Consider the following 12,733-nt stretch of genomic DNA (forward strand, 5'->3'; position numbering starts at 1 on the left):
TCTTCTGCCCTCCTATGTTTTTCTTTATTCACCTTCCTAAGTCTACAAAACGGGTTCTTTGGGTCCGATTAAAAATACGGAAATAATATAAAAAATCTTTTAAATTGTTAAAACTTCGAAAAAAATATTCAGAATAATTTAAAATTTACTCGATTTTTCAGCAATAATTTAATTACTAATTAATTATGAATAATCTGAACATAAAGGGTTATATGCCAAGAAAATACCATAATGACCGATTAAAAAAAAGTTAAACTTAATTAAAATTAGAAAAACTAAAATGTTAATTAATAGGAGTAAAACTTAAAAAAATCCCAAACCCCTCCCCCACTGCCACCCCCGAAGAACCACGTTAATGGAGGATTTGTTCGGAATAGATGAATGGAGGTTCTGCGGAAGAGATGATTCGAAATGAAGATTATGGAAACTGCCACAAGGAATGTAAAACATGGAAACTGAAAGAAGCAATTTTGGTATGAGTTCTAACGCGCGCTTTTATTTTTTTATTCAGTTTTAATTTGATTTTGTTTTAATTTTTTTTTTTAAATTTGAAAATCAATATGAGTCGGCCCATTGTTGGACGTCTCTTTTAGAGACCGTTTTTACTAAGAATTTGTGTTTAATAACACTATCAGCAAATCTCCTGTGAGACGGCCGCATACGTGCGACAACTTATATATCCAACCACATACGGCCACATTCTCTCTCTTTGAAGACCTTTCTCGAGTCGAGGGACTCTTTAACCACACTCTCCTCTAGGGGTATGAGTTGTCTTTTTCCCCTCCCCAAACCCTGACCATAGTTTTCTATGAGCAAGATACATTGGATATGATGATGATGATGATGATAGACCTTAAATTAGGCATTTTAAGTTTTGAATTTGACAAACTTTAAACCATTTAATAGACATTCTAAGTCTTGAAATGTATATTTTACAATTGGAGTACGTAAGTAAAATATTAAAATTAAGGGTTAGAATAGAGGTTTCAAGAGTTAGAATTGGCTTTTAAGTGGTGTAATGGGTATTTTAAGGGTTGAAGTCGATAACTAAAAACTTAAATTAAGCCTCTAGAAAAGGAAGATTGAGGCTTAAAGTAGGGGTTTTAAGTGTTAAATTTGACTTTTTAAGTCTTAAAATGGGTATTTTAAGGCTTGAATTCGACAAATATAAAAAAAATTTGGTGCACGCGTGAGGCGGTTGCATACAAGTTTTTGTGTTAATCTATATATTCATGTCCGCCTAATAATCAAATGGTTCGGTCCTTAGCCGACCCAATCAAACCTCAGTTACTCAGTTCCAGAGTTTATATGAGACGGTCTTATCGTAAAACCGCACTATGTATAAGTATAATTGTCTAACTAATACAAATTATAACATATGAGTTCCCTGCGTAATTTTAGTAATTCCAGCACGATTAAAATGTACATCTTGATTATCATGGGTAGAAAATAGATATCAATTAGTAGATAATACACTCGGAAAAATTGGCTAAATTTTGCAAATGAAACACAAGTTGGCTTTCATGAATCAACATTCGTAATCAACAACATAGAAAGTTTGTTCAATCTTGTCTTCCCCTACGAGTACAAAAAAATCAAGGCCTTTGGGGCCTAAAATTATGTTACTTCAATACTTCCTCGGTTCCTCCGGTGGAAGTGGTTGATAAATGATGACTATCTCTCCTCCAACGGAAGGCCGAGAAATTCTAAACCAGTAGCAGACGGAGTCAAACCCAGCTCAGAGAGGTACTCAGTCTTGTAAAACCGACTCAGATGCCTCATCCCGCTGTCACATAGAATTGTAACAATGGTATGGCCAGGACCCAGGGCCTGTGCTGCCTTAACAGCTCCAACACAGTTCATGGCTGAAGAGCTACCTAAGAAAAGGCCATCGTTTTTCAAAAGGTACCTGCAAGAGTTGAAATGTTTAAAGATATGCTACATTAATGGAAAAGGAAAGGGGAAAGAATCAACAGAAGACCACCTAAAAAAGTTACAAAACGGCTAAATGTGAATGAACAGAACTCAGAAATAAAGCACGTCATCAAATACACGTTACAACACTTCAGGAAAACAGCAACAAAAATGTTGCTTTGCTCCGGAAGCTATGAGACAGAAAGATGGTACAATGGTAGCGGTTGAAGTGGATGTGGATTTGGCCATGCGTGGAATCATTGCCTTCATTTTGGGCAACCAGTTAAAAGCGAGATGGGAATCTTCATCTCAAAAACATAGATGTAAATGAACCGGGGGGGCCATAACCCTCCATGGAAGGGTACAATTCCTCCACCACTTCCCTTAACCACCACCACCCCCGCAGCCCCACCCATCCTCCTTCTCATGCCCAAATAGGGATTTGAAGGTAGGAGAATCAGGGACTTAATTAAATCTGATCTAAGTGCTCAAGATAAATGTTTAGGACAGATTTAAACCTCGAAGTTTCAACAAAAATCTAATTAACAAACAAGGGATCTGACTTTTTTTAGCCCCATTGTCTCATGTCAAGTCCCTATTGAAAGTCTCACATTTCTCATTCCCATTTGCGAAACAACCCCTAAAGGTAGGCTGTAGGTAATCCAAAAGTGATGTGTCGCCTTACTTTCTTAGAGTTATGGACAGAAACACTGAAAAGGAACTTAACATGACTTTTCACTAGCAGAAAATATAAAACTCAACCAATGAAGAGGGATGAATTGTTCCATAATATACACAGTTCAAAACATGACGTCATTGCTAACCTAGACATCTCAACAGCTTCCTTGTCTGTGCCACGAAAAGCGCCATCCAGCTTCGCCATCATGAAATTCTGCGTCAACCTGTTGATTCCAATGCCCTCAGTTATAGTGTCAAAGGGGTTTCTCAGTCTCTTGCCTTCAGCCTCCTCCTTAGTGTACATAACTCCTCTCGTTACTCTATTGAACAAGCCAGAACCTGGAGGGTCGATGAGGAAGCACTTGATATCTGAATTTTTCTCCTATCAAGTCAAAACAAAACAATTAGCTTCTTCAGAAAATTAAAAATAAACTAACCAACTAGAATAAAGATCTCACCTTGAGAAACTGAGTAACACCAGCTATTGTGCCCCCTGTTCCAGCAGCAGCTACAAAAGCATGAAGCTTTCCTTCAGCTTGCTCCCAGATTTCGGGTCCTGTACCTTCATAGTGGGCCCGAAAGTTGGCCAAATTTTCAAATTGGTCTGCAAAGAAACCTCCAGTACAGTCGCTTGAAAATATGTGATTTTTCTTCTGGTCCCCAAATATTTCACCATTACATTGTTGTTGGTGTATGGTAGATGTTTCACATGTTTGAATATTAGTTTTAAGTTTTGCTGCTCGTTCATTAGCTTCGGATGCTCGTCTTCTAGCAACGTTAACAAAATGGTCTCTGTGAGTAATTGATACTGGCCTCACCCGCTCAACAGTAGCACCAAGAGCTTCAAGAATCTGAGACTGAAAGTTTATGGTTTTGCCATAAGACGTGGTAAATGAGAAATTAGTATATTGCATAGGAATTCGAGAGATTAAAAATATGTCTCATACATAGAGAAGACCAAATCATACCTTCTCAATAGCAACATCATCTGGAATCACAACATGACATTTGCATCCATAAGCGGGAGCAACGGTAGCAAGACTTATAGCAGTACTTCCTGCACTACCTTCAGTAACAACTCCACCTGGAGCTAGTTGCCCAGAAGAAAACGCCTGAAAATATGCCGCGCATTAGATGCTAAAGAAGCGAGAATAATCAAGCAGGCACCAATTGAAAAATCATTTCTTCCTAAAGAACACTACATCAAGAAACTGATACCAACATATAGGTCACACAAAAGCCTTGTGTGTACCCTTTGAAAGGCTTAATTCATAAAAGTACAATCATAAATAATACCAAGAATTAGTATAGTAAGTAAAAAGCTCGGTAGAATACAAGTGAACTCATTTTATACCTCTTGTGAGACATATGTACTTTCAATAGCTCAGAAGTGTTACAACATTAATCCTAAAAAAAGAAAGAAATTTACCAAGGATAGGCGAAGCTACCCTTGTACCTAAATGTTAACTTTGAAACAAAGCCATTAGCAACGAGACGAAACTGAAAACATGAGATGGCTCAAAGGGGAAGATTGTGCAAGGGGTTAATCAATGGAAGCTAATTTTCTACTGTTACCAAGTCCTGGATTGCTACGTTAAATTGCATTTTACACAGGGCATCCTTCATAAACTACAATTGTAAAATAAACTACAACACCTTCGAAATTCTCATTCGCGAGCTAATTCTTACTAACCCAATCTAACATATCACACTCCAGCTTGCTATACATTAAATATACAATTCATATTTGATTTCTGTGTTCAACCATCTTTACTAGTTCAGGGTTGTAGCCTCTACTCCCATTTCCCATAACTTGGTGGGTTTGGTTAAGTTCAACAATTGTAAACACCCAACATTACTAGAATTAGTGCCCATACATCAGACAAAGGTATGTGTTCAAAGGTCAACAGAATCTAAACTCAAAACATTATTAAGATGCTTAAAGAAGCTCCTGCTTGGATCAGGATGCAGAAGAAGGCCACATACAAACAACCTTATCCAATCAAAAGCAAACAAGCAATCCCTACTTAATTGACGAGATAATTATCAGTTTTGGCAAGATTCAAGCTTCCAGGTTGATAAGAACAATGTTTTAGGAATGCAAATCAGTATGAATAGATATGTCCATACAGAACACACAATGAAAACTAAAGCATAGATGGTGCACCATTATTTATAATTTTACTTACGTGTTTATACCTCTATAAAATGATGCATAAGCAATGATCTGAAACTACAAATTACGGAGAAATGGAACCAAATTCTAAAAATTACAAATAACACTATAATGCACAGTTCAAACAGTATAAATCACCTACAAGTATTCAATAAGAAAAACAATATAAAATTTTAGGTCTGAGTACCTCTTGTATGATTTTGACAGCAATCCTATCCTTTACACTTCCTCCTGGATTCAAAAACTCGGCTTTACCTAGAATCTGCCCGAACAAAATTGAGATGAGGGTGATCCATTGCTACTCCATGTAATATTACGATGAAATATTCATAATAAAAAGGATCAATGAAGGAAAAAAAAAACTATTTTCCTGATGAAACAAATTGCAAAAACTCACTTTCAACAGAAGGGGATTTCCATTCATTGCACTAATTACTCATTTGGTTATTGACTTATTGGTATTAAATAGTGGTAATGAGAATCATTAGTAGTTTAAATTTTCATGTGTACCATGTCAATGTCATGGTAATTAAACTTTGAGATCGTAAAAATGTTTTTTTTTTTTTCTCAAATTTCTATCACTCCTGGTATCACCTCTCCATTTGGTAGTGTTGGAATGAATTTTGTAAAGAAAATGATATAATTGAGGAAGAACAAACATGATCACTAAACTTGTCAAGATATATTCCTCCCAAAATTACATATATAGCTATCATCATTCACACTATATAAAACGATAACAAATGAGCCGATATAAGTATGAAATTCAGAATTGTCACATTAGACATCTGAATTAAAACTGAATTTCCCCAGAAACATACTGCATAAATTCAAAAGCCCAATAAATATTCGTTCTTTTATTTTCATGGGTAACCTAAAACAATTTTACTTACTCCTAATAACTTCTAAAGTTCTAAAAAAATCAGCTTTACATAGGATTAATAAAGTTCACTAATTGAAATCAAACCAGGATAAAACATCAATCATTAGAAGACCCTAATAAACAAAATTAGGTCAAAGGAATTATAAACAGAGAGTACCTCACAACCAGTGGCTTCAGACAGGCTATTAATTCTAATTAAAGGTGTATTTCCAATGGCAGCAACAACTCCATTTCCATGTCTTTGACTGCAAATGGGTTTATTTTTTTTAGATTTGCGGCGTTCGGAAGTTCGTTGTTGATTGAAAAGAAAGTAAGAAAGAGCAGCAAAAGAGATAGAAAGAACGGTTACACAACCCACCGTAGCGGTGGCTCCATTGTTGCAGTTCATAGGCGCCATGGATGGCTTGGTGGGTTGAACTTCCTCTACAATCACTGACCATTTTTCATTGCACGCCTTGTTTAGACTTTAGAGTTTAGACCGCCTAAAAATGTTACGCCGCTAACTAGACATCCAAAATTTGGGTTTAGGCCATGTAAAAATTAGTCCATCTTGCATGAGACGATGAGGTGACTTAAAGCAAAAGACAAATTCATTATAGGTTGATTTTATGGTAATTCTTGAAATATAATTTATTAAGAATAAATGAAAAAAATTATAAATTATTACTTTTGATTTTAAAATGCTATAATTTTTAATATTATGATTTTTAAAAATAACGACGTGTATCATTTAACGCTATTTAAATTTATATTTTATTAGACATTCACATGTACTAATTAACGTTCAGATAAAACGAGATGCTTTATGATAAGTTATATAATAGGTTCCACCAAACAATCAAACATTAGCTTCTAAATACTCCGTTATTACACCTTCTACTCTTTTAAATTTTAACCATATAATTTAAAAATAACTTTATTTTCACTAACTTCAAAAAAAATAGTTAATTGAATCAAATTATTGGAACTTTTTCCTGTGTTCTGGAACTTGCGGATCAGGGATATTATTCTTAATAAACTACTACTATATTGTAAATGGGCTTTCTTCATCTAACAAGCCAAGTTATCTCATGGGTACTTCTACTTATAGTACAACGTTAAATAAGAAAAAAAGTTGAGGTCGTATGGTATTTCAAACATATTCACTCTTATTTCAATTAAATATTTTATTTGATTTGACAATAACTTTTAAGAAAAATAAAAAGGGAGTCACAACCGCCATGGGATTTAAGTAAATGAAAAAGTAACGAAAAAAGTTATATAAATAGTTGAATGTTAAAAGGGCATCAATACAAAAAATATTCCTAAACCAAATATAAAAATGAGACTTTTTGAATGAATAATTGTAGTCATTTAGAGCATATAATGGTCATCGAAAATTATAATTAATTAAATCAAATAAATTAATTAAATTGATATTAATTGAAAATATCCTAAGATTACAAAAAATATATGTTTTGGTATAAGCACAGGTCGCAGCTCGCGACTTTACTCGCTACTCGCGAATTGGCCTGGTCGCGACTCGTGACTTTTGTCGCGGCCTGCGACTTTCGCGCTGGTTTTTTGTAATGTTCATTTTATTCGGTTTTGTTAGTTATGCAATAACTACCTACGATTAATATGGTTATATACTTATATTAACTGAATTATTGGGATGAATTGATTTAATATCGACATTGACTCGTGAATCGATGTTGCGGTTCATGAAGTGACATATTACTTTATGTATAATTGTATGCTTTTCTATAAATATAGAAGGCATGTGTAAGTTATTTCTTATATGAGATGTACATGGAATATACATGTAATTTCTGATTTTTCTTTTTTTCTCTAGTACTTTACATAGAGAACTTGCAATCCTCGATTGTAAATTTTCGTTTCTTCTTCCACTTAAGTTATCTCATGTCGTTCTAAGTTCCTTGTGCTAGGAATTTAGTGTAATTATTTGTATCTCATAACATATTTCCGGTTTATATTCTCAAGCACCGTAGTAGGGAGAAAATGATGTTTTAGGAAAGAGCATCTCGCCTAGAATTAATATCAAGTTTACATACAAAATCTTCTTGTTACTATGTTCGATATATGGTGTTCCCGATGATGAAGTTCACATTTGGTGTATGTAAAGCAAAGGTTTGAACTTGCCATATGTTTTATAACCTACTAAGTTTATGTAACTTTATTTTATATGTTTGATTAATAAAATTAATGTCACATTTACAACAATCTAAAACATCATATTTATAAAATAAGTATGGCAAGTCTTAAAGTTTTAACCACAAATTTTGTCAAAATCGACAATTTTGTTGGGAAAGTTTCAAAAGTTTGCTTATATGAAAATTACACCATGATTGGGTGATGAGATAATCGTAGAGAATTTTGAAAGGGTGCATTGCTTCGATAAAAGAATGCGTTGGTTCGATAAAAGGACACGTTAGTTTATGAAAAGATGTGTTGGTTCATGGAGGGTTGCGTTGTTTCTTGTTTTGATCAAGTTATGTAAGAAAGATGGACAAAATTACATGGTAGAGATGATATTTCTCATTTATGTAAGTATTAATAAAATCTACAAGTCAAGTAAGATCTTTACTACTATTTACATTAAGTAAAATTTATTAAGTTCTCTATGTTAATTTCATATGTTTATTAATCTTATGATAGAAGTATAGTATGTTACATGTTTAAGTAAGTTTTTATATCCATGAAAATTGATAAAGTAAGTGATCATGGCTATTTGGTCATGCTTATCATTTTGTGTAAATGATGATACTAAATTTTATTTATCAAAGAATTTTGATGGTTGGAAGTATAAGTAACTTACTATGATTTTATGATAATTAATTTTATTATCAAAGATGGATAGATTATGCTTTATGTTGTTTTAACAAGTATTATTTAATGCATGATACGATGATAAAAGTTCATTGTTGTTTTAACATGTTTATCATGTAGTATTATTTTGTATCATGTTTTGTTTTATTATAGAAAGATAATAAGTTTTATTATCAAGTTCATTATAATTGCATTAATAGTTCATTAATGGTAATATGTTAAATATTTTGGGTCTTTGCATGTTTGGTATGACAAGATAAGTTTGTTATGCAAGTTACGCATTATGTGTTACTTATGATTGGTTATCTTTTGACCAATTTCAATGTTGATTTGTCAAGTTTTATTTTGATATATATGATGGTGTAATCTTATATATATGGTATAAATGTTGATTTGCTAAGTAAAGCAAGATATAAATTCATTTATTACTACATTGATTAATGTATTAATTAAAATTCATATGTTACTCTTGGTCTAGAGTATAAGTCATCACTTTATAATTTTATTATGGTAATTAAAATTTCATAATATGTTATTATTTTGATTTTCAAGATATGCATTATTTGCATGATGAGTATATATAAAGTTTTATACTAAAATTTATTTTGGAGGAAAGTACTAAATAAGTTTTATTCCGATTAATGGATAGGTTAAGGTATTTTATATTGTCGGATAAACGCCAAATAAATTTGGTGTGACAATGACAATAAGAAAGAATTTAACTATTCAAGTTAAAGCTGATATTAAATGTTTTCCTTGGTTTAAAGTATTTGTTTTTGTAGAAAAGTCCTAATTATTTTGGTACAAAGAAAATTTGTTTTGAATTATCTCAAGGTGCAAAATAAGGATGCATCTATATAGATTATGTTATTTATAACATCTACTATGAGTTCTATTTATTAGAACAAGGGATATTATATATCAATGATATTTGATTATAATACTAAGTGATGCAATTTTTATTTGAAAATTTATTTTCAATGATAGATAGGTTTAAATACCTACAAGTTTGTACAAATGGTTATGATATTTTGATCTTTTTTAGATTGATTTGCTAATTTTTTTGCTAAAGCTTGTATTTCTAAAATAGAAAAATATAAGTTTATTTTACTAAGGAAAAAGTTTTTAACGAAGTTTGTATTTGTTAAAGGTTTCTAAGTAAAAGTTCTTAATATTGTATTCATATTACTAATATGAAGGTTTACCCATGATTATTTATTTTGATACTTAGTATCATATAAGTTTAAGCTTTCTAAAAAAAAGTAAGTATTGATGTGTTCATCAAGGGAATAATGTTTGAATTTTAGTAACTTGATCTCCAAATAAGTATAACAATATGTTATTTATAGATTTTCATATTATATATGAAGATTGATAAACATGTAATAAGGTTCAAGATATATTAAGTGATATTATACTTAATATGATAATTGATTATTGAATTTATTTCAATAAGTTTATAGAAAATACAATGATTAAATAATTGTTTGTATTTTTATATGGTATGTTGTATCATATATTTTTGTAAATTATGATATGTTTATTTTGGAATTGTATAAGTAAAGTTGACAAAGTATTTTGTCATATTCCTTCTATGAAGTGAATGGGGGGAGGTAAATGCTAAATGAATTTTAACATAAAAGTTTAAGGACTAAGAGATAAGTATTTTATATATACTTAAGGTAACGTCCAAAATTTACCCTCATGTCTTCCAGTTGAAACTATTTCCTAAACATTTGAAATGATTATATAAATTGGATGTAATCTTGACTTATACAATATTCAAATTGTTTTATAGTTGTCAAGTAAAGTTTTACTTACAACTTAAAGTTCCTTTATAGGGAAATTACTTGAATATTCCAAAATGCTTATGTTGTACCATAGATTCAGTTAATCTTATAGTGGAAGTTCTTCAAATTTGAAGAGGTATGCAAGAATGAGTTTGATCTTTAGTGAATTGACTATACTCTATGTTGATCAAAATATATATGTGTTTGTGGGGGAGGTATACCAAGTTTTAATCACCCAAGAACAAACAAAGTTTTAACTTATTCCACTATGATATTAATGTTATTTGTCATGATTTAGACAAATATATAAACGGTATAGTTTAAAAATACTCATCTTTGTGATGTTTAAAGCCAAAGTTGTGCACATAACAATCTAGTGTGATTGACAAGTGGCTTGTATAAAGTATTGATAGTCAAGTGTAACTTTGATAATGCTATGACATCTAATCGAGACAAAGCCAAAAATTAGGGCTTATCAAAGAAGGGATCACATTTCTTGACTATGTGAACAAAGTTCAAATTTAAACAAAGAAATTCTTTTTGACTTTTCTGCCTTTCCTGATTCCCTTGTTGTTGCCTGGAAATCAGTTTGTGGATAGACGATTTTCAGTCCAAACTTTCTGTATGTGAGTCCTTTGTTGGGACGAAGTTCCAGGATTTGATGGAGTCCTGTACCATGCATATTTCTTCCCTGGATTTGACTCAATATCATCCTCAATACGAACACATTTGTTTCTCTGAGAGCCCAGTTGGACTGACTCTCTTGCTTTCTGTCTTTGAAAAGAGGGACGTATGACTCATCCTCCTCTTCTGGTTTTTTCTCTATGGAAATCTGTTGTCCCTGAGATGGTTTAGCTTCCTCCGTCTCGTCTTAATAGCATTAGCCAACACAGTTGCCAGTTGAACTAATGCAACTCAAGTTAAAGTGAATTGAGGTTGTACTACCCCAACTTGCTGTGTTACCGGTGTTTTATCAAGTGTCTGGGAGGTTGACACAATTGGTTGCTCTCTTTGAGAGCGTTGTGACTGTCTCAGAGACCGCCTTTGATCAACTATTCTTTGTACAACATTATCAGTTCCAGCAGATCTCCTTCTCTGTGATCTACTTCTTCTGGATTGAGTGGTGTTCTGACTTTGATTCTGCGAATTGTTTGGCATCTTCTTTGATTGAAAATTCTTAAAATAACTTCTGGCTAAGAAAGAAAAGCTGGCCCTCCTCTAACGCCAAATTGTTTCTGTGTGATTTTGTAGGACAATGAATTAAGAACTTAATCCCCTGATTTGTGATTAATCAGAAATCAAGTGCTGGTGGAAGCGTGTCTTTGCTATCTTGCCAAGCTATGCAATAAGGTATTTTGAGAAGATGACAGTTCCTATAAAATGTAACAAGGGATTAGCAGGGCCCGGAATGTTTTTTCGAGGACCCACTCCGACGCCCATGTCAGTAACAGTCTAAAACAAATTGCCTAATAGGTCCTTCCAAGAGCACTGTGGCTACAAGGTGGATTACTACTTAGGACTTATTTTGACGTGAGGTCTTTTGTAATTAATATCTGGAAAATGTACTTCTGAAGATAATTTTATGACAATAGTAATTACTTTCTTAGATATATGATTATGCAATATAATGCTTTTTTGAAAATCAACGTGGGTCCTTGAAAATCAGATGTAATAACTCATTCGCAATAAATTACTTAGAGTTCTTTGTATCTTTCTTTGTAGTAGTTATTTGTTCAAAATTAATTTCAATTACCTCATTTATGTGCTCCTTGATGTGTATTTATAGTCTTATCATTGTACATGTAGAACATTATTCTGTTATTTCATCAATCTCCAAAATTCCCTTGCATGCCACTGTGCTTGTTTTGGACATGTCAAGTTCCTCTTTATTTTGGTGACTTTTCCTTTATTTTTCATGGCGCTCTTTGCTTCTTCTATTAACATATGTCCCACTAGCTTATAATGACCTTCTATAGCTGACAAGTGTCTTCCAACCTCATGTAGCCTTCCCATGCACTAATATTTTGCTAATATACGTTCAATGTTTATTCTATCCTCCCAGATGAATGTTGCCAGATTACCCTCTAAACTTACTAATTCTAAACTTACTAATTCCTCCCAGATTAGTATTAAATTAATCCTTTTAGATAATTTTCTGTCATAATTGCCTTTGAATAATAGTTTACATATACAATTATTTTCTTTAATTTTTATTCATATATATCCACTTATTGTCTTTCACTTTTAATCCTACATAAAAAATTTAATAATCCCTGATGTTTATGTTAATTATTGAGTTAATAATTTCTTAATTAGAGAGGGAGTATTATGTGTGAAAAATGCAAATCACTATCAGAATTATACATGAAACTCATTTAACATGTCATGTTAAATCACATTTTTCTCAAAACATGACAAAAATTAAACTTGTCACTTGAATAATCAACCGACAACCCACTCTGT

General features: G+C 32.3%; 1 protein-coding gene across 2 annotated transcripts; it reads right to left on the reverse strand.

Annotated features, from left to right (window-relative positions):
• Nucleotides 1-1,156: 1,156 nt before the first annotated feature.
• LOC130818083 (cysteine synthase 2) lies at nt 1,157-6,191 on the reverse strand. 2 transcript variants are annotated; one of them, XM_057684118.1, is made up of 7 exons: nt 6,010-6,191; nt 5,809-5,896; nt 4,956-5,030; nt 3,561-3,704; nt 3,051-3,449; nt 2,739-2,974; nt 1,157-1,909 (listed from the first exon to the last, which is right to left on the reverse strand). In XM_057684118.1, the coding sequence occupies exons 1-7, from the start codon at nt 6,024-6,026 to the stop codon at nt 1,675-1,677; spliced, it is 1,194 nt and encodes a 397-aa protein (XP_057540101.1). In that variant the 5' UTR covers nt 6,027-6,191; the 3' UTR covers nt 1,157-1,674. The 2 variants fall into 2 exon arrangements, with proteins under 2 accessions (XP_057540101.1, XP_057540100.1); XM_057684117.1 differs by having other exon boundaries at nt 1,161-1,909; nt 5,809-6,191.
• Between the last annotated feature and the right edge of the window lie 6,542 nt (nt 6,192-12,733).

The sequence above is a fragment of the Amaranthus tricolor genome, chromosome 7 (assembly GCF_026212465.1).
Source record: "Amaranthus tricolor cultivar Red isolate AtriRed21 chromosome 7, ASM2621246v1, whole genome shotgun sequence".
NCBI classification, from domain to species: domain Eukaryota; kingdom Viridiplantae; phylum Streptophyta; class Magnoliopsida; order Caryophyllales; family Amaranthaceae; genus Amaranthus; species Amaranthus tricolor.